Source organism: Heloderma suspectum, chromosome 5 (assembly GCF_057233095.1).
Source record: "Heloderma suspectum isolate Gila_16-S chromosome 5, 16-S_ref, whole genome shotgun sequence".
Taxonomy (NCBI): Eukaryota; Metazoa; Chordata; class Lepidosauria; order Squamata; family Helodermatidae; genus Heloderma; species Heloderma suspectum.
Window position 1 is genome coordinate 47,351,094 of NC_139462.1, and position 26,320 is coordinate 47,377,413.

At 40.6% G+C, this 26,320-nt stretch overlaps 1 protein-coding gene across 13 annotated transcripts in view; it reads left to right on the plus strand.

Moving 5' to 3' along the window:
* BLTP1 (bridge-like lipid transfer protein family member 1) overlaps positions 1–26,320 on the plus strand; it is a 173,158-nt gene that overhangs the window by 66,312 nt on the left and 80,526 nt on the right. For 12 of the 13 annotated variants that reach the window (XM_084855961.1, XM_084855949.1, XM_084855955.1 and 9 more), the window contains 12 exons: positions 1,250–1,400; positions 2,105–2,257; positions 4,174–4,414; positions 8,019–8,167; positions 11,882–12,101; positions 13,033–13,191; positions 13,801–13,976; positions 16,699–16,874; positions 17,655–18,361; positions 21,039–21,284; positions 22,597–22,690; positions 24,973–25,023. In XM_084855961.1, the coding sequence (XP_084712087.1) occupies positions 1,250–1,400; positions 2,105–2,257; positions 4,174–4,414; positions 8,019–8,167; positions 11,882–12,101; positions 13,033–13,191; positions 13,801–13,976; positions 16,699–16,874; positions 17,655–18,361; positions 21,039–21,284; positions 22,597–22,690; positions 24,973–25,023 (2,523 nt within the window). The remainder of the gene's footprint in view (positions 1–1,249; positions 1,401–2,104; positions 2,258–4,173; positions 4,415–8,018; positions 8,168–11,881; positions 12,102–13,032; positions 13,192–13,800; positions 13,977–16,698; positions 16,875–17,654; positions 18,362–21,038; positions 21,285–22,596; positions 22,691–24,972; positions 25,024–26,320) is intronic. The other variant, XM_084855951.1, reaches the window with a different exon arrangement.

A 26,320-nucleotide genomic window follows, 5' to 3' on the forward strand; every position in this document is an offset into this window, starting at 1 on the left:
ATCAATGTTAGTTAAGGACCTCATCAAAAGTATATGAGTTACCCTCTTAAATCGTTCATACATCTTTAATAGTGTAAATTTCTCTTGTATTGTGTATGGTCAGTGCAAATTTCAAACACCATTGTTCTTGTATGGCTTTTGAATACATGACTTGTTCGAGCTGAAAACATTTTATTTCAAAGTGCTGGTTACACTGTCTCGGACAATGATAAGCTTTCATTATAACAGATTTCTGCTTAAGAGTTACCCCAGCACATAATTATGCAAATTCTGGATTGCTCAATAGCATTCTCTCAGTTTGTTTCCTTTTTGTTCTGCACAGCTGTGTATGTATTGTTAGAACTTAAAATTCCTTACCTGACATTGGATCGTTGTTAGTATTTATATAAAACCAATGCCATACAAGAAGATGAAAGAAGTGATTCTCAAATATTTATTCTGATCAACATGTTTCTGAAATACAATTCCTTTTTCAGGGGCTTCTAAAAACACAAAGGATTGTATCCAATTGTTAGTCCTAGTTAGAGTATACCCACTGAAATGAATGGGACTTAGACTAACATTGGATATCACCCAAAATTTATATTTATCCTCTCCAAATGATAAAGATGTCATCAATATACTGCTGCCACTTAATAACCTCTGATGACCAAGAATTTGCCTTTGTTTCAAAATCATTTATAAATTTGCCAGCTTTGAGGCCATAGCATACCCCATTACCAGTCCTTTATTTTGCCAGTAGAATCTATTGTTCAACATGAAATAAGTTTTGCATGATTACATTTCTGCCAAAGACAATATCAAATGGGTGAAAGGTATTCTCTCAGGCCTTTGCTCCAAAGCCTGGTCTTGGATGATACCTGGGCCTATGGAATACTTGTATATAGGGATTTCACATCTAAAGTAATAAGTCATGTTCCTGTATTTTAAGTGTATGAAGCTTTGACAAGAAATTAGTAGAACCCTGAATATATAAAACCATGCCCGGATTTTACACACATTTTAAAATGTTTTAAATTATTTTTATATAAATTCTGTTTGTGTTTTTAGAAGCCCTTGAAGAAGGAATTGTATTTCCAAAATGCATTGGACAGAATAAATACTTCAGACATTTGAAAATCACTTCTCACTTGTTTTTGTGTAGTGTTTATATAAATATATCTAATGAATCTCCCTAGTGTACACAGGTGAATAGTGTAGCCCCTAAAGGACATGTATTACTTTTTATAACTGATTTTTCTTCCAATAGGCAGCTAAACCTTCTAAGTACTGCAACTCCTGCAGTTGGTGCGTGGCTTCTTCCTATTGATCAAGTGAAGTCCTCTTTAAATAAATTAGAAACAGAAGGAACACTACGGGTTTGTGCTGTCATGGGCTGTATAATGACTGAAGCCTTAGAGGTGGGTAGATCAGTGGAAATAGGTAAATAGTTAAGTGTATCGCCTCACCTTTTAAAAGTGGCTTAATGTACAAAGCAGTATTGGCAGATCCTTCTGGGTCAATTCGTGCAAAAGTTTGCCAGCCATATATAGGTCATAATTTTCCTAGCCCAGTCCTTCAGAATATAAAGAATAACTTGATGTATGCCATCTTGAGCTTCTTGGGGAACAGGCAGGATACAAATATGAATAATATGATGCCACTCCGGAAATCTAATAGCTTTCCAGGTTTGCACAGCACAACAACCCATCTTAGGTAAAATAACCCCAAGAACAAGCCATGGGTTGTCAGGGTCGCTGGTTCGCAAAAATTAAGCTATCCTGCAGGAAGTGGTCTGAGTTTGCACGACACAACAATCCACCATGGCTTGTAACCCACGCTAGGTTATCATGTTGTGTGAACCCGGTCATTGTGTTTATAAATGCATAGTTCGGAGAAAAAAACGCTTAAAAATAAGTGTTATATGAATTTTCATACAGATTAAAAATATTCATAAATTAATGAAGAAAAGTAAAACAAACTTACAAATAAACACATGCACAGTTGACATGGATCGGAAATAGTCTGATGCATCCATCCCTGCTACACATGCAGTATGTATACAGCCCTGATGTTAGAATGTATTGAATGAATGAATCTAATTTAACCACTTTTATATATTTAGAACAAAAGCGTACACTTTCCCTTGAGGAGCAAGTACAACAGACTCACTAAATTAGCCCGTTACCTACAAGAAAATCCTTCCTGTTTGCTTTGTAATATACTGCACCACTATCTTCATCAAGCAAACTATTCAATCATTGAGGATGCGACTATGGTAAGTTACTATTTGATAATATGTTCCTATAAAAAAAAGTGGTTTGGAGTACTCATGGTAGTATTGTGTTAACTTTTCACATAATATTCTTCAGTATTATCAATACCTATTTCAGTTCCTGCAAATATTGCAGCAGATTTGCTGTTTCATCGTAATACCTGTATTTTCATTATTGCTCTCTGTAATAGTGAACTCAGGTGGTGAGTGTGAACAGAAGTGGAGGGCCAAACAGGGCCACTAAGAAACAAGAGGGAGGTATCAACATGGTCAAGGGAATCCAGAGATTTGTAGAAGTACCAATTAATAAATACACAAAAACTGAATGGGGCACCACTCCTCATTAGGACTGTGCCTTGTCAGAACCTTCAACGAGTGTAAGTTTGGGTGAGGGATTCTTTTTTGCTCCTGGTGTATGTGAAGTGTGAAGTGGCAGGATAATGTGGTTGGGTGTGCTCAGTGCAGCTAGTCGGTGGCACCTACTTTGTGATCCATTCAGCAATGCTGAAGCATACATGCCCTCCCTCAGCCAGTTGACTGACTTGGGTAGCTGCGGGTAGGGGCATGGCCTGGGTGCCAACCATAGGGACAGTCTTTCCACTCTGGTCAGTGCCTGGCCCATAAATTGGAATCCAGCCCAGGTGTTATGAATTTTGGACTTTGCTAAGCATTATCGGTCTATAATTCCAGTATGTAGGAAGTCTTTGGCTACCAGTTAACAATCTATAAGTGATTAATACACTTCAAACAAAGGGTAAACCAAACATTGCTTCAGATGGGTTCAACTTTGTTTTTGTACAAATAAGAATGAATAAGAGGAAAAACCCCTTGGATCCATTTTTCATTTTTATTATATGTATATATACTACTTATAATTTCACATTTAAAATATAGCATTCTCTACCAGTTATGTAGGTTGCCAGTGCATTTCCAGGCCCAATTTAAAGTGCTAGTGTTACCTTTTAAAGCCCTAAATGGTTTGGGACTGCCTACACCTGTATGAACTTGCCTAGGTTCTAACACTGGCTGCAGAGGCCCTGCTCGCAGGCCCACCATCAAGGTCAATCCGATTGTTGGGCACAAGAGACAGAGCCTTTTCAGTCGTGGCCCGATCTCTGTGGGGTTCCATCCATGGGATGTGTGTTTGGCCCCTCTTAAGTTGCTTTTAAAGGTGCCCTAAAACCCTCTTTATTTTACTTGTTTTTTGTTGATGTTTGTCTGGAGTTTTAAAACTGTTATTGCTCTGTGTTTTATCCTTGCTGTTCTGGATTCAGATGCTTTAATGCTGCTCTCTTAAGTTTAACATATTTTATATATATTTTTAATCATTAATCATTGTATTTATGATTATTTATACTGTTGCTTCAAAATGTATTTATAGTAGTTAGGTTTTATTGTAAGCTGCTTTGTGGAGGCCATTTGCCTGAAAAGCGGGATATAAATACTTAAATAAATGCTTTCTAAAAGTGTTTTCTGTGGTCAAATATATCTGCTATAGGAATCTGTTTGTAGAATAAATAAAAAAAATTAGGATTTGGGCAAGACTTAGATTTTAAGTTTGCAATCCTATGCAAACTTAGTTGGGAGTAAGCCTGACTGAACACTGCTCTATTTCTTCTTTTAAGTGATGCCGTTTTAATGTTTTGTTGTATCTTAATTGTATTTTTATTGTGTTTTTAATCAATAAATATTGTGTTTCTCTTCCTTAGCAGCCTTGAACTTTTTCAAAAGGCAGGAAATAAATGCAGTAAACAAAAAATAAATAAATAAAGCATTGTAGGATTGACTTCTGAGCAAACATGCATAGGATTGCACTGTAAGGTGCTGTAAGATTTTCTTTTGTGTTTGCTATAACAGACAAATATGACCCCTTTTGAAATTTGTTTCTAGACTGTCCTGTATGTGTGTTTGTCTTCTAGAGTGATGGCCTTCCTGCTCTGGTGACATTAAAGAAAGGTCTCATTGCACTAGCTAGGCAATGGATGAAATTCATTGTGGTAACACCAGCCTTCAAAGGGGTGAGTTTACATAGGCCAGCTCAGCCAATGAAACTCCAGTCAACTGTACCCCATGAACAAGAGGATGGCTTTGGTTTAGACAATGGAGGTGGTCTTCAAAGTGATACAAGTGCTGATGGAGCAGAATTTGAGTTTGATGCAGGTATTGTATTTCAGTGACACTTTCTCAATTTAACTTGCTTTCATAAATATCTAACTTAAATCCCCTTTGCTTATTTCGTATTTCGTATATGCGATGTTATTGAGTCAGTGTAAGGAGCTACCAGGGTTAGCCTTCCCCTGCCCTGCTCCTGCCCACTCGACTGGGGCAGGTGACAGCCTGATCTGCTATGTACCCACGGGTCAGCCTGGCTGTTGGGATCTGGAGCAGCTCCGAGTGGGGAGAGGTAGAGGGTGTGGCTGCCTAACACTGGCAGAGAGAAGGGGGAGCAGCTGTGGAAGGAAGAGAAGAAAGGAAGGACAGAGGTGAAGACAGAGAAAAGGAGGCAGGACAGACCCAGAGTGGAGGGGCAAGTGAGAACAGAAGAGAGAAGAAGGAACAGTCAAGAAAGGAGAAAAAGACGCAGAGGAGCGATGCAAGAAGAGGGAGAGGGGGAAGAAAGGGTCATATTTACCTTGCCTTTGGCAGCATCCCCCAAGTTCCCCCCCTATTTACCTGGATGCAGTTTGCGGGCAGAAGCTAGGAACCCTGATATCCATGGAGGCCTCCAATCCCTCCAGGGGCTACCAGATATCCTTCCTGGGTCTGAATTTACAGAGACTGGTGAGCATGCTCCTCAGAGAGAGATCTTTACCTCTTCGTTAGAGTCTCAGGATTATAGATCCCAAAGATTATTTAGTCAGGAGTGGATTTGCTGGCAGCCAGGGTGCGGCTGGCTTTTGGAGGAAAAGCATGAGGGGGGACTGCCAGAGAAGGAGCTGATTGCCTGTGGGTGGGTGACTGAGGGAACTGTAGTTGGGGTAGCCCTGACAGGATGGAGAGAAGAGCAGTTCTATATCCTAGACTTTAGAGAGACTTGGAGGTGGGGCTTCACTCGCCAAAACATTTCAAGCCAGTGTTTTAATTAGGCTAAACACTTAATAAACCATCATAAGAGAACTTACTGTGTGAACAATATTTATGGAAGCTATGGACTAAGGGGTTTTTAATGAGCCAGTCGCGGATGATCCATACATAGACAATCAGTTTCTCTCTCTCTCTCTAGCATACATGCACAGATATACTCACTCTCAGATTTTACTTTTGCATTTTTTAAGTTAGCCTGCCTTGTTCTGGGAATAAATAATAATCTTTAAATATGTATTTTTCTTCTGTGTGCTGTTTTCTATTTGGTTATAGGATTAAATACTTCATATTCCTTACTTATCCTTGGTATAAGTCTGCCAACTCAGACATCTCACGAGCTGATGTGATAGCCACTAAAAGAAGGGCTTGAGAGTAAGCAACTTTAAGGGGAACTTGGCTTTAAGGCACAGGTGGGCAACTTGTGGCCCTCCAAATGTTTTGGCCTACAACTCACATCAGCCTTAGCTAGCATAGTCAATAGTGAGGGATGATGGGAGTTGTAGGCTAAAACATCTGGAAGGCCACAAGTTACCCATCCCTGGCTTAATGGCTCAGATGTGATGAATTTAGTACACACTATAGTACACATTTAAGATTCCAGTTGATTAAACAAATGGAGTAGTGTGTATTTTCTTTGTAAATCCACAAGTGTGGAGATTGGGTGACAAACACTTCTAATCCCTCCACCCACAAATTCTGCTTATTGCAGACTTTGACTCAGACAAGCAATTTAAACACACTTCCTTGGAAGATATTGTCAATGAAATCAGGAGCCCATTGAGCATTAGGGAAATGTTTGGGATACAACTGTTTTAAATATGGTTAGGATTGGTCAGGAAGTATAACTGCATATCTGCCACTACAGTTCCCCTTGCACATCTATCATTTTTAAAATATTTTGATTTCAGTCTTCCCAAAGAGCCAGCCATGAGCAGGAGTGACTGAGCACACTGCCTTCAGTGTGCTCCTCACTTCTGCTTTCTGTAAACAACCTGTGATTAGTCCATTCATAGGCTGTGAGCGTGACGTGCGAACCTGGAGCACTAGGTTGTTTAGGGGCTAAACAACCCAGCAGCTAACCCTATAACAAACCATGGGTTAACCACTGGGTTGTTCAGTCTCTCAACAATCCACTACTCCAGATTTGCAGGTTGTTTACAGAAAGTGGAAGTGAGGAGCACACTGGGATAGCTTACTCCTGCTGCTTGCCGGCAAACTGTAGGTTAAGTAATTAACCCACAGTTTACCATTATATGTGACCCGGGTTTATGTCTTGTAAAATTAATAGTGATTTGCACAACGTGCCGAGCTCACCATGGGTTATTTAACTCAAGATGAGCCACAGCGTGTGCTGGGCCTCATTTTGAATATGCAGCCCCCAATAGGGTTGCAGTGTGTCATCCAAACCTGGCCATCGAGGGTTATGTGAGGAATAAACTATCCTCTCATAAGCCTACGACAAACTGAGGTTTATGTGAGGGTTGTTTAACCCTTGCATAATTCCTGATGGCTGGGTTTGGACGACATGCTGCAAGCCAATTGAGGGTTGCATATTCAAAATGGCATGTAGCTCATTATGGGTTAAATAACCCATGGTGAGTCTGGCATGTTGTGTGAACCGGGCCAGTGTATCTCACAATCTGTTACTGTTATTTGTCTCATCTGTTAGCATTATGGGTAAACTGAAAAAAAAAAAATAGAAAATTTTAGGAATCGATAATGCTATGCTAGAATGTACACAGTTGGCTGGAAATGGATATACTTGGGCAGCTAGTACATACTTAATTTGTATTGGCAGCACATTCTGAAGTATTTTAGCCCAATGCTTCCCACATAACTGGTGAAAAAGTGTGTATTTTGGAAAAGACCCAGTAAATAGATATTTGTGATTCTTGGCAATTCTTGTTACATCTTAAATACAGCATGACAGACGCACTCTCTGTAAAGTTCATCACTATTATTAATATAAGTTGTCCACAGAGAACTCGATACAAAGGCAATTGTGAAAAGAGCATACAAATTAAAAGCTACTTATAGTGATGGCCAAGGAAAAAGAATGGGCGTGAAGAACCCAGAACATCCACAGAAATGCGTTATCCTTTTAGAAATGTTAACTGGCCAAAGCTTAGGGTCTCAAATTGGGATTAAATCAGAGTCTGCAATTTTGTGTACCAAATGTAAATGAGAGCTTACAGGGCAGCCAAGTAATAAGTGTTTTCAATAACCAATATTTATTTATTTATTTATTTATTTACAATATTTCTATACCGCTCCACATCAGAAGATTTCGGAGTGGTGAACAACACAATAAAAGAATAAAACAGCAGGTTAAAAGAGTTAAAACGTTTTTTAAAAAGACAAACCCCAATAAAGTGGAATTTAACAAACCACGGCTGGTCATGCAAGGAAGGCTTCTTGAAATAACGTCTTCAGGAGGTACCAGAAGGAATACAATGTTGGTGCCTGCCTGACGTCTAAAAGCAGGGAATTCCACAGGAAGGGGGCCACCACACTGAAGGCTCTTTTCCTAGTGGACTCCAGCCGGGCCATGGGTCTATGTGGAACCACCAAGAACATGCCCTCTGATGACCGGGCAAGTTGGTAAAGAAGTAGGCACTCTCTCAATAGCCTTGGCAATATTTCTCCTACTATTAATTTGTACAACTGTTGCATGTTTCAGCCACGGTCAGTGAACATACAATGCTTCTGGAAGGAACTGGTACCCGCCCCCCACCTGCTGGTGTTTCTTCTGGGCCTGTGAGTGGGGCTGAGTTTATGAGGAAATTATCAAAGACTCATACGCACAGTGATTCTGGTCTTAAAATAAAGGTAAAGTTGTTTTGTTCCTAAAATGAGGAGGAAATGAAATGTAGATATATTATTTAGTGATGGAAAAACAGACAGTTGTATAATTGCAGTTGAAATCATGTATCCAGTTTTCAGAAAGTTGCACAGGTCACCACAGTGCTATGTCCTCTGATTGCTTTTTGACAGTTTGTTGTTGTTGTTGTTCAGTCGTTCAGTCGTGTCCGACTCTTCGTGACCCCATGGACCATAGCACACCAGGCCTTCCTGTCCTGCGCTGTCTCCCGGAGTGTACTAAAGTCCATATTCATTGCATCGGTGATGCTATCTAGCCATCTCATCCTCTGCCGTCCCCTTCTCCTTTTGCCTTCAATCTTTCCCAGCATCAGGATCTTTTCCAGGGAGTTTTCTCTTCGCATTAGGTGGCCAAAATATTTGAGCTTCAGCTTCAGTATCTGTCCTTCCAATGAGCACTCAGGGTTGATTTCCTTTAGGATTGACTGATTTGACCTCCTTGCAGTCTAGGGGACTTGTAAGAGTCTTCTCCAGCACCACAGTTTGAAAGCATCAATTCTTCAGCACTCAGCCTTCCTTATAGTCCAGCTGTCACAGCCATACGTTGCTACTGGGAAAACCATAGTTTTGATGATACGAACCTTAGTTGTCAAGGTGATGTCTCTGCTTCTTACTATGCTGTTTAGGTTTGCCATAGCTTTCCTCCCAAAAGGAGCAAGCGTCTTTTAATTTCATGGCTACAGTCACCGTCTGCGGTGATCTTGGAGCCCAAGAAAATAACATCTGTCACTGCTTCCATTTCTTCCCCTTCTATATGCCAGGAAGTGATGGGGACAGATGCCATGATTTTAGTTTTTTTTAATGTTGAGTTTCAAACCAGCATTTGCACTCTCCACTTTCACCCTCAACAAGTGGCTCTTTAGATCCTCTTAGCTTTCTGCCATTAGGGTGGTATCGTCTGCGTATCTGAGGTTGTTGATAATTCTCCCGGCAATCTTAATTCCGACCTGTGATTCATCCAACCCGGCAGTTCTCATGATGTACTCTGCATGTAAGTTAAATAAGCAGGGCGACAATATACAGCCTTGTCTTACTCCTTTCCCAATTTTAACCAATCGGTTGTTCCATGTCTGGTTCTTACTGTTGCTTCTTGACCCTCTTACAGGTTTCTCAGGAGACAGGTGAAGTGGTCTGGTACTCCCATCTCTTTCAGAATTTGCCACAGTTTGTTGTGATCCACACAATCAAAGGCTTTAGCGTAGTCAATGAAGCAGAAATAGATGTTTTTCTGGAATTCTCTTGCTTTCTACATGATCCAGCGAATGTTGGCGATTTGATCTCTAGTTCCTCTGCCTCTTCAAAACCCAGCTTGTACTTCCGGTAGTTCTTGGTTCACATACCGCTGAAGCCTAGCTTGTAGGATTTGGAGCATCACCTTGCTGGCATGTGAAATGAGCGCAATTGTACGGTAGTTTGAACACTCTTTGGCATTGCCCTTCTTTGGAATTGGAATGTAAACTGACCTTTTCCAGTCTTGTGGCCATTGTTGAGTGTTCCAAATGTGTTGGCATATTGAGTGCAGCACTTTAACAGCATCATCTTTTAGGATCTTAAATCGCTCAGCTGGAATACTGTCATCTCTGCTAGCTTTGTTGTTAGTAATGCTTCCTAAGGCCCACTTGACTTCACTCTCTAGGATGTCCAGCTCAAGTTCAGTGACCGCACTATCATGGCTATCAGGGACATTCAGATCTTTCCTGTATAGTTCTTCTGTGTATTCTTTCCACCTCTTTTTAATCTCATCTGCTTCTGTTAGGTCCCTGCCTTCTTTGTCCTTTATCATGCCCATCTTTGCACAAAACGTTCCCTTGAGATCTCCGATTTTCTTGAAGAGATCTCTAGTCTTTCCCATTCTATTGTTTTCCTCAATTTCTTTGCATTGTTCATTTAAGAAGGCCTTCTTGTCTCTCCTTGCTATTCTCTGGAAATCTGCATTACGTTGGGTATATCTTCCCCTTTCTCCCTTGCTTTTCACTTCCCTTCTTTCCTCAGCTACTTGTAAAGCCTCATCAGACAGCCACTTTGCTTTCTTGCATTTCTTTTTCTTTGGGATGGATTGAGTTGCTGCCTCCTGAACAATGTTACAGACCTCCGTCCATAGTTCCACAGGCACTCTGTCTATCAGGTGTAATCCCTAAAATCTATTCCTCACCTCCACTGTATATTCATCAGGGATATGATTGAGGTCATACCTGAATGGTTTAGTGGTTTTCCCTACGTTCTTCAATTTAAGCCAAAATTTTGCAACAAGAAGCTCATGATCTGAGTCAGCTCCAGGTCTTGTTTTTACTGACTGTATAGAGCTTCTCCATGTTTGGCTGCAGAGTACATAATCAATCTGATTTCGATATTGACCATCTGGTGATGTCCATGTGTAGAGTCACCTCTTGTGCTCTTGGAAAAGAGTGTTTGCTATGATCAGCGTGTTCTCTTGGCAAAACTCTATTAGCCTTTGTCCTGCTTCATTTTGTACACCGAGGCCATACTTGCCTGTTATCCCGGTGATTTATTGACTTCCTACTTTAACATTCCAATCCCCTATGATGAAGAGGACATCTTTTTTTGGTGTTAGTTCTAGAAGGTGTTGTAGGTCTTCATAGAACCGATCAACCTCAGCTTCTTTGGCCTCAGTGGTTGGGGCATAGACTTGAATTACTGTGATGCTGAATGGTTTGTCTTGGATTCATACTGAGATCATTCTATTGTTTTTGAGATTGTACCCCAGTACTGCTTTTCCCACCCTTTTGTTGACTCTGAGTGCTACTCCATTTCTTCTAAGGGATTCTTGCCCACAGTAGTAGATATGATGGTCACCTGAATTAAATTCGCCCATGCTTGTCCATTTTAGTTCACTGATTCCCAAGATGTCAATGTTCAGTCGTGCCATCTCATGTTTGACCACCTCCAGCTTACCTTGATTCATTGATCTGACATTCCAGGTTCCTAAACAATATTGTTCTTTACAGCATTGGACTTTCTTTTCACCACCAGACACATCCACAGCTGAGTGTCCTTTCGGCTTTGGCCCAGCCGCTTCACTCTTTCTGGCGCTACTTGGAAATACCCTCTGCTCTTCCCCAGTAGTATATTGGACACCTTCCGACCTGAGGGGCTCATCTTCCGGCGTCATATCTTTTAGCCTTGTGATATGTTCCATGGGGTTTTCTTGGCAAGAATACTGGAGTGGGTTGCCATTTCCTTCTCCAGTGGACCACATTTTGTCAGAACTCTCTGCCATGACCTGTCTGTCTTGGGTGGCCCTGCACGGCATAGCTTATGGCTTCACCGAGTTATGCAAGCCCCTTCACGACAACAAGGCAGTGATCCATGAAGGGGAGATTTTGACATAGATGTTGCCAAAACCAGGTTGTTAACTACCTCTTGTAGTTAGACTTTTTTTCAAATTGTTCTTATAGTTTATGGTAAATAAACATACAAATGTTACATTGTACACTCTGTCACACACACACAGCACCCGATCTTAACCATGTTTACTTTGCAGTCAGTCCTACTGATCTCCAGCTATGCCTTTGGCTACAGTCACAAGCACACTTGCCTGGAAAGAAGTCTGACTGAATTCAGTGAGACTTATATAAAAATAATCAAGTGCAGCAGTCAGCTAGAAGTCACATTTTTAAGGTGATGCATATGTTCATGTTTCAGGGTATCCATCCATATCAGTCGCTTAGCTACACCAGTGGAGATACAGCTACAGATTCGCCAGTGCACGTTGGTCGCTCTGGACTGCTCATCAGAGAAAGCCCAAGAAAAGAGAGCCTGCTCAGCTACTTGACAGGAAGTTTTCCTAGCCTACACAATCTCTTGGAAGGAACTCCTCAAAGAAGTACTACAGCCCCTAAAAGTAGTTCTTTAACAAGAACAGGTACAAATCGTTGTAGTCTGGCTCAGTTTTAGTGATGAAAACATTGTGTGATGGCTTAATTTCACACTAACTGATATTTTCAATACGTGTTGCCTTCTAGCGGTCCATACTCTAGGGATTATTTATGTTCTTTCCACCAGGAGGTAGGTTCTTTGAAGAAAGACTCAGCCAGGGGCTGGATGTAAAAACACCTCCCACTTTCATATATCCAGTTAATAGTGAAGTAGCAATAAATCATGTAGGTCAAACACTGTTCCTAAAATACATTAAGAAAAGGATGCAAAGCATTTAAGGAATATTTTTTGAGCTGGGGTGATGTATTGTGTCAGTAGTAATTGAGACTAAGAGGAAAGTGGAAAGTGCCTGCTAATTCGTTCCCCTCATACAAGCCCTCCTTCAAAGAACCTGCCTCCTGGTGGACAGAGAGAACCCCCCCCCCCCAGTGACTGGGCAGCTGTCTGATGGACAAGTAAAAAGAATTTACAGCTAAGTAAATGCCCAGTTCTTCCTGCCCCTCTTCCCTGCCCCACATCTTGTAGGACCCTCTATTCTGCTAGAAAACCAACCTAACAGAAATATAACGGCAGTCCATCTCAACATAGTAGTGGCTGAAAAAGAATAGTCATGCTGCCTTTCTTTTTCTTAACAAAAATTGTGCAGCCAAAATGTTTTAGCTAGTTCTAAGCATACTAGCTTGCAGCAACATGCCTGATAAAAGAGCAGAGAACAGTAACACTGAAGAATTTTGGGAGGCAGGGGGAGAAATATCAGAGTAGCGCATATTGATAAAGAGGTATACGTAAGCTCAGAAATGAAGGACTGTTAGCTCAGTGAGTGGCATGGGCAGACTGGGACTGTTAAATGTCATATTTTTTGCCACCCCAGTTTTGTGGGCATGTAGTAATTGGTTGTTGTTTTTATATTCATCTAGTAAACACTATGCCCACTGAAATGTTATCTGAACATCCTTTACTATCGGAGCCATCATCTGTGAGTTTCTATAACTGGATGTCAAATGCTGTAGGCAACAGAGGAGGTGCAGTTCAAGAGTCTCCCATCACCAAATCTGGACACAATAGTCTCCCAACAGGTATTGATTTGAATTCAGTGTTTGCTTTAATATTATATCTGTATACATTATTTAAGTAAGTCATCACCTTTTTTCAAATAAGCTATTCCTTGGGTTGATAATTGTATCAGAAAAAACTTAAAACATAGACTGCTAATTCAAACCACTTAAGATAAGACACCCTTCTGGATCAGACCAAGGAAGGGACCAGCCAGATGCTTTCAGAAAATCCACAACCAGGGCATCTTTCATTGTCTGCACTTCCACATCTGGTTTTCAAAGATATACTGCCTGTGAACATGGAGGTTCTGTCAAGATCAGAGTTTATGAAACACCTTGATAGAATGCCAGAATGGCAGGTTCAGGCATTTGACCTTGAGAAGATGGATAATTTTTACCAGCCATTTTACTACCCTTCTCAAAAATTTTGAGGGTTTTCACCAGCCAGAACCCAGCTTGCAGCTGATCATTTTCATACTCTAGTTGTTGCTTCTGTATGAGTGGGTGATATACCAGCTGAAACATGTGATGTAATACAAAAGGTTTTTCCCTTTGTCAGGAAGCTGAGCAGGCTACATATATTAGAACTAAGTATGCTAGCAGAGAATTAATGCAAGAACTATTTTGTAGGTGTGGCCCCAAATCTTCCAACCATACCCTCAGCATCTGACTTCAACACAGTACTGTCTAGTGATCAGAACACATTGGATGGAACACATTCACAGCACAGTACTAGTCAAGATGACATTGCTGGTATTGAGGAAGGTAACCAGGGATTCCCTGCTGTTCAACTTGCAGATGCCCAGGTGAGTGCTTGCCTTTAAAACTGGGGGATAAACTGGAATCCGCTTTTTATTCAACAAAATGAAAGATGCTGTATTAGGTGGCCCCAAGTATCCAACTATGGTAACTTTATGAGAAGATCCAGTATTCTGGTTTCTTTCCCAATCCACAAAGGAAAATATCCCTGTATCTTCTTCACCAGCTTCTCTTAATAAAATGCGAATCCTTTGAATGTAATTTTATCTTGCCCTCCCAAACTCAAGGCAGATGAAACAGTTAAAATAATTATGCTCAGTTCTGGAACGATTTGGTAATTGATACATTAACAATAACAATCTAGCTATAAAAACAAAACAAAAAATAAAAAAATATTTTTTTAAAAACCAGTAAAAAATATCTTCCTGAGAGATGGTAGACCCAGGCTGTATAGTGTGTTAAATCTAATATCCCGCTTCATAAATGGTGCCCAGAAGCCAGTGTAACTGGCAGATAACTAGCTGAATAGATCACAACCAGCATTCTGCAATCTCTCCTTGCTGAAGTTTCCAACCCATTTTCAAGGATGACATCATGTAGATACATTAGAGGAATCAATCCTGAAAGACTTTGGAAGCTGAGCAGCTCCCTTGAGCCTGAGCACTGTTAAGATACACTTTAGCCATTAGGCAGAGGGCCCTTCCTGCTGTGGTATCCCAAGCCTTCAAAGACGGGAAAAGATGCATGACTAAATGAGTAAAATAAAAGCACTCCAGAACACGCACCAAATATGAAAAGAGAGAAAGATTTTGAGGCAGTAGCATCCACCATGCTGTGCTGCACCACGTTTGAGCTAGCTTTCCTCTTGTGCTGTGATGCACTTGACTTTGCTGCACATCCTCTCTACTGTGCCTTGCTGTGCCAGCACATCCTATCTGTGCTGGTTTATTTTATAATTGGAGTCACTGCTCTGTCTGAGGAAATTCATTAGTGCTGGTTTTTCTGCTGAGAGAACTATAATCCATCAAACTGAGGGGAGAGTGGTAACTACCCTAGGCAGGAAAAGCTTCCCACTAGTCACAGAATTTGGCTAGTAGTAGTATGAATAGTTAATGGTAAGAAAGTGAGTTTGTAGAAAAGGGCTGGTCTTATCTGAAATGTGAAAGTGTGTTTGTGTGTGTATGTGTGCATATGAGCATGTATGTACAGCTGGTATAAGTGAAAACATTATGGGATATATGAAGCCTGGTAGACATATGTAGGAGAATGAGTTTGTAGAACCTGGATGTAGTAGGGTAGATGTTACTACTTTAGATTGCAGATGAGGAATACCATTTTCAAACTTTTAATTTTATTTATTTATTACATTTATATCCCACCTTCCTTCTGTCATGGAACTCAAGGTGGTGTACACAACATTCCCAGGTGGTCTCCCATCGAGGCACTGATCAGACTCAAACCTGCTTAGCTTCAGCAGAGTAGTGGCCTCATGTGCCTTCAGACCATGCCCTGGGACTCTCCCACATAAACTGCTTTTGCAGAGTTTAAAAACTAGCACATCATCGAAACACATTCTAGTCAAGCTTGCTCTAGTCTAGTTCTCTACTTGCAGAGAGAGGGTGTTTTTTTTAATTACTTAAGACAGTATTAAAAGTGTTATCCCCATAGCTATAGTCTATAGCACAGATGGGGAACCTCCATCCCACAGGCTAATGTGACCCACCAGACTGGCTCATCTGGTCCATGGAACATCATTTGAGGGCCTTCTCACGTCCCTAAATCCCACCCCTTCTGGGCTATGGAAGAAGAATCCCCACCCACTGACATCATTAGGCCTGCGGTCTGGGTTGGTACAGGTCATCCGGCCCTCCACCCCATTTCAGTTTCCCACCCCTGGTTTAAGGTGACACAGCTTATTCCACAGGCTCCGTCCCACCTGATTTTGCTGCATATATAGATCAGATTTTAGTTTGAAGTACTTGTGTGAAGCTAGAAGAGTGTGCCTGTAGCCAGGTCTGTTATTTCAGTTTCTTGAGCTATTTGGACCACAGGCACCTTGTTGGTCTGTGCTTATGGCATATGGTGTATGAATTATCTGAAGAATTCTAGTTATAGATCCTGATCAGTCTTGAGTCAAAGGTTGGTCTTAATGGCTTTTTCCCTTCCAATTTTAATTTGCATTTATGAAAAATAAAATAATCTGTAACAATTTCTTGCCATGATTTGTAAACTGATTTGCCAGCCTTAGGGATGTATGTTCCTTCTCCTGCCTCCTTTCTCAGGAGTAAATTTCCCATCTCTTTTCCTTTGTCAACATTAACAGCGTAGAATTATATGTGGACCAGTAAAACCATGGTTCAAAATGGATTTGCAGTCCATGTTTACAGAGAACCTGGCTGGTGTTAACTATGGTAGGCATCAGACCAAATATAACTCTAGACTATAATTAACTTCAAGGAAGAGAGAGGGAATTCACTCCAAAGAGAGAAGGAGCATGCATTCTGAGCCTGGCTTCTGATTTGCAAATCATGGTTTGCATAGATCCAGCATGGTGTGGGCAGCTTTACAAATGTAGTGTTTTTCTTTCTCATTTGGCTTACACATAACCTGAAATGTTTTTATAACGATGCTAAATTATTACTCCAACAACATTTAACCTGCCATCCTGAAGTGCTTAAAAATATTGGAAGGATCTTCAAGATTGTAGCTATGTTTTCTACAGATGTCAAGCAATTTAACACAGTCTAAAGCTGGCTTTGTTTTTAATAGGTTGTTTTCAAACCTCTTCTGAGCCACACAGGGATTCAGTCTCAGGATGCAGTACCATTATGTTACAGGATGTACTTTGGAGAGCATCTTTCATTTTCAGGGACTCTGGATTGCCTTAGGGCAGACATTGTCGATTCAGATACAGCAAAAGAGAGAAGAAGCAAAAGAGCACGAAGGTATGGTGCTAAAGTTCCAAGGATGTGTTTGCTGTTAAAGAGCACCAACTTGTTTTGTAATCACTCCAGAATATTTGTCCATTTCTGATTTTCCTTTTTCCCTACAAGAAGTCAGAAGTAATTTAGCCCCACTTCAAGAAAATTATTAATTTGAGATATGAGAGACAAACTAGTTGGAGATGAAGTTGGGATGGCAGGCACTGAAATGTTACCTTTAGAATATAACTGCAATTGCTTAAATGGTTTTTCATTTAGGGATGATTTTTATGAACAAATGGGTGAGATGTAGATTGAGTAGACCAGGACTTGTGGATAATTAGTACAGTGATTGCCTTTACTTCATGTACGGATGCAGCTTTTTTATACTGCATCTACATTTTGTCATTTCACTGTCAGAACACTCTTAAAAGATTTTGTGGTGGTGTATTAGACCTGTATGAATGGCAAAGCAATTGTACAGCCCAACATGAACCCATTATAAGCCAGGAATCACACAGTCCTCATTTTGTCATTTCAATTCACTTATGAGAATTAGTTGCATTTATGCTGGATGATAACATTTAGGAATGAAACTTATAATTTGTAGTCTTCCAGTGTTGTGCAGGCTATAGTACTCAAGATTATTGTACGGTAAACACGTACAGTAAATGTGTTGTATTATACAGTAAATGTGAGCAAAATAGACATAGCCTTCATGAACAGATTTGATGTTAATGTTTAGCTGATGCGTAAAGTTAAAGAATCTTGTAGTATTTTAAAACCTTTATTTTTCTTTCTTAGGCAAGGAGCAGTCAGCATTCCTCCACTTGAATTCAAACCAGCATTAATGTTGGAAACGTTCAGCATCAGTGCTGTTATAATGGAGAAGTCAGTGTCTACACCTCAAAACTCCACCAACGCCCTTGCATTTCATGACTTTAACAAACGTCATTATAGCACCTTTCACTGCAATTTTACAATCTCATGTCAGTCTATAAGCCAGCACGTAGATATGGCACTAGTTCGTCTTATTCACCAGTTTAGTACCATGATAGATGATATCAAAGCTACACAAACAGATATCAAACTCAGTAGATACACAGCTGGTTCAGCTTCTCCCACACCCACGTTTAAAACCCGCAAACACAAAGACTTCCGTTCTTCTGACTTCAGTCGCAGCTCCCGAGGGAGCCTCAATGGTGTCAACAGAGTGAACAATGCAAAAAACAAACGATCAAACAATGAGAACAATAAAAAAGAAGCTCGAAACAAAAATTCACTTGGAAGGTCAGAAAGAAGAACTTCTAAAGTTTCCAGGAAAGGTTCAAAGGATGTTGTTGATCATGTGACCATTCATATGGATGACTCTGATTCAATTACAGTGTCAGAGCAGAGTGAACCTTCTGCTGAGTGTTGGCAAAATATGTATAAACTATTGAACTTTTATTCTCTTATCTCAGATCCAACAGGGATTTTAGAAAAATCTTCAGAAACTTTTTATCCAGCAGGTAAGAGAATTTTGGAAAGTTGTCCCACAGTACTTCTTAGCTAGTTTTACAATTAAGATTTATTTAGTTCCAGCAATACACAGAATTTGCAGTTTAAGGAAGATGGATGTAACAGAGAGAAGGAATAAGATAGGGATTTATAAAGAAATAAAAGGTTGTGAACTGACAACAGGCAATGCAAAATTGTGAAGCTGTAACTGCCCAGGAAAGGCTTTGCTTTGTAAATGAATGAGGCAGTACCATTCTAGCTGGGCACCAAAACCATAGGCTAAAATGTTATAATCATAGATTCAGTAAACCTCATGATTTTCCATAAAAGTGTATATGAAATTATGAATTATAACTTGTATCATTGTCATGTTTAGAAGACTGGCATTTACAGCATTTAGAAAATCACTATAATCAAGATTCAGACATGTAGCAATAATGGCCACTAATACTGGCTGAATTCAGGTGTCACATTCATGATCAGGGATGAGCAATGGGCCCAAGCAAACCAGGATCAAACCATGATTTGCAATCCTAGTTTGGAGGGCTGGCTCAAATTACAGTATGTAGAGCCTCCTTCAAGTGTTCTTCCTCCCACATTGAATCAACACATGAGGAGAGGGGCATGAGAGCCCAACCCCGCTGTATCATCACATCTGTTGCTCTGTATGGGTGGAAGGTGGCAGTCTGAACAGGAGAGTCTCCTGTATCCATGGATCCATAATTTTCCAGGGTTCTTAATAGTGTGGAAAGCCTCCAGGGTTACAGGAAGCTCTCCTGTTCAGGCTGTCACCCCCCATGCATACAGGGTGACAGATGCCGCGATGGTGGGAGTTGGAGCTGGAGCTGGAGCACTCCTCACATGTTCATTCAACACAGGAGAAAGAATATCTGAAGAAGACTTAGATGTCATGGAAAACTGCGGTTTGAAACCAGGAAGTATTCTATTAAGCCAGGAGTACAGTGGATGAGGGAAGGGAGCATGGCGAAGAAGGAAGCGCTTAAGCCCATTACATGTTTTGGCATGATTTAGCAGATAGGAAATGGGACATCTGCAAGTAGCCAGTTATAACCCCCAATGTTTTCATTAGTAGTATTATAATTTGTGATATTGGCTCTGTCTGAGCTTACTTGATAAAACTATGTTTCATGTAATAGTCTTAAGCTGTAGCACGCTTGTTTTTTGCCCACTGATACTTTAAAAATATTTTGATGATATAAATGTGACTCTATAGTTTACAAATATAAGGCCTTAGTATTTAAATGCTTACTGTGAAGTATAACATCTATATTGAATTCATCAGAGAATGGTTGCAAGATCTGACCTGAATAAATTCATACGTAAGGGTGGGACGTAATTTTTTTTTTAATGAATTAAGTAATGGTAGATTCTGGGCTGTCTCAGTTCTAATGAGAACTGAGACACAAGTACTGCCAGACGAATCTGATCTCATTTTTTGATCAAGTAACCTCCCTTGTGGACCATGGGAATGCTGTAGACATCATATACCTCGACTTCAGCAAAGCTTTCGACAAAGTGCCCCATGATAACCTGATGAGCAAACTAGCTCAAAGTGGGCTAGATGAAACAATGATCTGGTGGATCCACAGTTGGCTACAGAATCGGACTCAAGTGTGCTTATCAATGGGATCATCTCAAACTGGGGAGAGGTAACAAGTGGGGTACCACAGGGCTCAGTCCTGGGCCCAGTGCTCTTCAACATTTTTATTAATGACTTGGAGGAGGAGGTGCAGGGAATGCTGATCAGATTTGCAGATGACACAAAATTGGTTGGGATAGCTAATACTTTGGAAGACAAAAACAAAATTCAAAGTGATCTGGATAGACTGGAGCGCTGGGCAGAAAACAACAGAATGACATTTAATAGGGATAAATGCCAAGTTCTGCACCTAGGAAAAAGAAACCAAATGCACAGTTACAGGATGGGGGATACGTGGCTCAACAACATTACCAGCGAGAAGGATCTTGGAATTGTTGTAGATCACAAGCTGAATATGAGCCTACAGTGTGATGTGGCTGCAAAAAAGGCAAATGCTCTTTTGGGCTGCATTAATAGAAGCATAGCTTCCAAATCTCAGGAAGTACTAGTTCCCCTCTACTCAGCACTGGTTAGGCCTCATCTGGAGTACTGTGTCCAGTTCTGGGCACCACACTTTAAGAAGGATACATTCAAACTGGAGAGGGTTCAGAGGAGGGCAACAAAGATGATCAGGGGACTGGAAACAAAGCCCTATGAAGAGAGACAGAAAGCACTGGGCATGTTTAGCCTTGAGAAGAGAAGACTGAGGGGAGATATGATAGCGCTCTTCAAGTACTTGAAAGGTTGTCACAGAGGGGAAGGCCAGGATGTCTTCTTGATCATCCCAGAGTGCAGGACACGGAATAATGGGCTCAAGTTACAGGAAGCCATATTCCAGCTGAACAACAGGAAAAACGTTGTGACTGTTAGAGCAATACGACAATGGAACCAATTACCTAGGGAGGTGGTGGGCTGTCCCATGCTGGAGGCGTTCAAGACGAGGCTGGACAGCCATCTGTCAGGGATGCTCTGACTTGGATTCCTGCATTGAGCAGGGGGTTGGACTCGATGGCTTTGTAGGCCCCTTCCAACCCTACTATTCTATGATTCTATGATTCTATAATTGATTTGGTGTACGTTCCTTGTAGGTATTCGGAGCCCTACTGAACCTGCATGTAGGGTTGCATTTGAGAACGAGCAGGATAACAGCAGCTTGAGCAGAACACAGAGGAAACGCAGTTTGGTCACATCTGAACCTCAGCATGTGACCCTGATAGTCTTCGGAATAGGAATGGTAAATCGCACACATCTTGAAGCAGATATTGGTGGGCTTACAATGGAATCTGAACTGAAGAGGATCCATGGAAGTTTTACACTCAAAGAAAAAATGAAAGGTAGAGGAATCCTCTAAATAGAAACATTTGTTTTGACAGAAACACATTTCTTTCTGTCAATATACTATAATAAGATGAACCAGACCGTTTTTGATAATCCTATTTTTAATTACTGATATATGCAAAGATTCTTGTATTTGATTTATCCTAATAGAGAAAAGACATTGCAGTGCAGTGTTAGAGTAGAACTGAGGAGATCTGGTTCAAATCCCCACTTAGCCATGAAACCTGTTGGGTGATCTTGGACCAGTCACCAGCTGTCAGCCTAACCTACATCTACACGGTTATAAGGATAAAATGAGGACAGAAAGAAAATGGAAATTTTCTTACTGTGATTTTCTGTTCACTCAGCATCACAGAGGTCATTCCTCATTTTGGGATGGCACATTGTCCTGGAGCAAGTAGACAGGATCCACTTCTAAATTGCTTCTCCAGGCAGAGGAGCTGTCCTGTTCCCCAGACCATACTGGAAGAGCAAGATAGCCCATCCACCCCTTTCTGGAACATTTCCATAAGTGATAATTTGCTGCTGCTGCTAAACTACAACTGTGAGCTACTTATGCAAAGAGAAAACAGAAAACAACCTTAGATAAGTTAGACAACTGGAACACTGGACATTTCTGGGAGGCCCTGTATACCACCTCCACATATAAGGCAGAAGCCTCTAAACCTAGAACTGATCCTGGAAGAAAAAAAGAGGTGACGGAATGCCTTCCATGATACAAAAATTCACAGCAAGAAAATTTCTGTTTTCTCCTGAGCTTCACAGAGGGCATTCCTCACTTGGGATATATCAGAGCAATAATGTTACTGGGTGGTCTTCCAAGGATTAGACAGACCTACACTACCACTCGGTGTCAAGTGCTAAGGAGTTGGGCTCTTAAGAGCTCCAACCTGACCCAGTTGCCCTGGAAAAACAATTTAAAAGTGGACCCTGCCTACCTGCTCCCTGAGGAGGCGCCATGCCAATGTGAGGAATATCCTCTGTGAGGCTCAGGAGAACCATGCATGCTACTTTGAGCTCCTTGGAGGAAAGGTGGGATATAAATATAATAAATTAAATTAATCAAAACGAAGTGGAAATAGTGTGTTAAATTAGCCCACATGAAATTAAAATATTAATCATCAGACTTTGGTATCAAATATTTCCAGGTGGTTTAGTCTGATCCAGAATGATTACAGTAAATATTTGCTAGCAGTTTAATGTAACCACTTTGCTGTGCTTTGCTTATTGTCTTTCGAATAACAAGTAAACATGCAAATAATAAATAATTTTGCAGTATACTTTAAACACATTTTTTTCTTTTTAAAGATGTACTGCATCAAAAGATGACAGAGACATGTGCTACTGCTCATATAGGTGGTGTTAATATTGTTCTTCTGGAAGGGATCACACCAAATATCCAGTGAGTATGAAATAAAGATCATACTTATTCTTGAACCTGTGTTTATTATATCCTAACTAGATAGGCAGCTGCCTCCGGCCTCGGAGGCGACCGCCTTTCCAAAGCAAGGCAGGAGAGGCACGGGGGAATTGTTCCCTCCGTGCCTCTCCTGCCTTGCTATTTTTCACTAGACAGCCTTTTTTGGCTGTCTAGCAGCAGGGGGCCAACCGGGAGAGGAAGCTGCCGTACGACACATTGGATGTGTCATACACGCAGCTCTGCACTCCCCGCCCTGGAACGCCCCCCAGCCCTGCCCCTTTTCAGTAGCTCTGCACTCCTCATGTGAGTGCAAAGGATGGGGTTTCTCCCTGCTGCCTCGGAGGCAGCGTGGACGAGGGGGGCAGTCAGTTTTCCAGGAACCGGCCTTGGAACACGGGCTTCGAGGTCGGTTCCCGGAAAAGAGCATATCCTGTGGGCCTCTAGACAGTGCCTAGCAGCCATAGGATTGCTCTCTTAATTTAACAGAATTTCGAAGGATATGTAAGTAAGTTCAAGATGATGAAAAAGAAATACCTTTCATGTCTACTATCTTACTTTTAGGCGTGACTGTACAGATGAATAACAATCAGAGAAGAAAAATATTAAATAATAAAATTGCATAGTATTACTGAACAGCTAATTCATAGAAGGAAGTGGACTCTCATGGATTACCTAGTTAAGCCTGTTTTGTTAAAACAGAATTTGAAATAATAATTGAAATATGTTAATCCAGTCCCCATTATAAACCTAAATGGATACCTAAGTATCTTACCCTTTTGTCTATTTTTTGTGCAGCTTGTATGTATTTAACCTATATCTAAATACTACCCGTTTCAATCTATTGCTGCGTTCCCTGTACCCTTTCTACCAATGGTTGTGTTATTATCACGAACTTTTTAGTGACTGATCAAGAATTTCATGACATATGCAAATATATGTCCTTAGTATTAATATTATCGCATATAATTTCTACTGTGGCAGATCCACTGCACTGTGTACTGTAATTTTTTAGAACAGCAATTAACTTTTTATCCTGGTTTTTTTATACACGTAACTTGCCTTTTTAAGCAATTTGTATGTTCCTTTGTTGCATGATACTAATGATTTCACTTTTTATAATTGTGCGCTGATGTTGTTCATCTGATGTTAATGCGCAAAAGGTGGGCACACTTGTTTTAACACTTTGAATGTTTTGCCTAATATATCCACTTTTCCACTGTTCGCACACTTGAAAGTGCATGATTATTTTTTCTTTCATTTAAACACTTAAGTTAGAATAGCAGGACACTGAAGAACATTTTGAGTAATACAGTTCACTTTCACATGGTTTTTCAGAACTACCTATATAACCCTCAATATGTTGTTGTGGTTGTGAAGAATATTAACTGTTTGAGAGACCATAGAAACAGCTAACTTTGGGACCAGTTTGCCCGGAAATACTGTTCTATTTCCTGTACTATATTAAGTAGTGAAATATTAATTTTTCAGTGATATTTTTAGTACCAACAAACTTCCAGGGTCAGTATTAGTCCCAATCAAATAATTTTGTAGACAAACATGAATTTAATAGAATAAAGTTTGTCAGCTGCTACATGCTACCTCAAAAGGTAGCTAAAGTTTTTTATGTTCATATAAAAGCGTGATCGACAAGAATGAGGCTATTAATGGCTACTGGTCCTGATGGCTATATCCTAATGGCAGTATCAGAGGCAGTATGCCTATGTACACCAGTTGCCGAGGAACATGACCAGGAGGGTGTGATTGCACTCAGGTCCTACTTGTGGGTGTCCCACGGGCAGCTAATTGGCCACTGTGAATGGAATGCCGGAATGGATGGACCTTGGTCTCATCCTGAATTGGTCTTCTTATGTTCTTAATAGTGTAAGAAAACTGGAAGCAATGAATTGTTCCGTAAAAGTGTGAGGTTATTGCTTCTGTTGATAGTTTAGTGTGTGCTCCAATGGGTGCAAGAGGCTCCTACATGAATGGACTTCCCCTTTTAATTGGGGAGAGAGTTGCTCTGCACACATCCCCCTTGAGCAGTCAGAAATATTAATTGCACAGAAATGAATGGCCAGGTCCTTGAGAGAAGTGCTTCCTTTCAGCCCTCATACTTGCAAGACATCACTGTTTAAATAGTAATATTTTCAAGCAATTTATCATATTGTGGATTACAAATATCTGACTAATTCTTTGCATGACTATTTATTCTATATTTTGCTTTGTTTTCGTTTTTTTCGCTTTCTTCCAATCTTCACCTGTAGACTGGAGGATTTCCCTACATCACCAACAAGCACAGCCAAACAAGAATTTCTGTATGTCACATTATGTTTAAATGGCTTGCAGTTAACACTGTGTGTAGTATACGTAAGATGTGTTTTATTGTCTTTAAGTGTACCCAGCTACTCCTTAATTTTAGTTGAAATGAAATATAGTTGATTATAGTATATTAGTCAGTCTATATTAGAAAAGCTCCAAACTAAATGTTTGTTCACCTATTTTACATAATATAGTTATGCAATAAGGTTTTTCCTCTCCAAATCTTAATCAGAAGTGATCTTTCTGCAGTCACTAAGGTAGCCTGTAATATGAGGATTAGGCTTTAACTGTAGGGTTTAAATAAAGGCTATGGTGCCCTCCAGATGTTTTAGACTACAACTCCCATCAGCACCAGCCAGCATGGCCAATGATCGGGTATTATGGGAGGTGTAGTCCCAAACATCTTGATAGGCATCGCCAGGTTGCCTGTCCCTGAACTACATTGTATAAGCTGTTTTCCTGTTGACATGTTAGGGATGGCCTATGTGTAGAACAAGATGTGTGTGTTTTGGCTCAATTGTTTACACAACTTGGTTGCTGTCCACAATTTTGTTTGTCATGAGTGCTCCTGCTCTGGTGAGTATAACAAACCCTAGCCCTCCTCCTGATCTTGAAGCCATGATGGAATCAGGCTTCCTGCATTGAGCAGCAGGTTGGACTCGATGGTCTTGTTAGGCCCCTTCCAACCCTATGATTCTGTGGTGGGCTGAGTGTCCTCCTCACAGCTGTGCTGCATTTTTGAGGTACTAGACATAATATTTATAGGCTGCTCTACATCTAAAAAATTCCTGAACTGTGAACAACAATAACAATATCAAAATACAAAAAACAAAGATATTTAAAATATAGCAATGATACCAATAAAACGGTGGCCAGGCTTTCAGTCAGGGAAAACGTGTTTCAATAAAACACTGAAAACAGAACAGCGTTGGCACATGCTGACTGTTACTTGGCAATGTCAGTTGACGTTGCAGTGCGCGCGCGCACACACACACACTGTTGGTAAAACAGCTTATGCCACAATAAATTCAGTTCAGGTGGGAGCAGCCTGTGCTGTGGTATTGTGGGCTCAGGTATGTAATTCTGCTGACAAAGTCTCTGCTTCATGAGACAAGGAAGCTGAGAACCAATGTAGCTGGTGATCATTCAGTTATACTTGATTTTTAAAAATTCACCAAAAGAGACTGAACTTGAACGTTATGCAGAGGTGATAGCTGAATCCTCCTTAGGCTGATGTAACATATGAGCAGAATAGCTCAAAGCATTTGTGTGTGTGAGATATTTTGGCTGTGA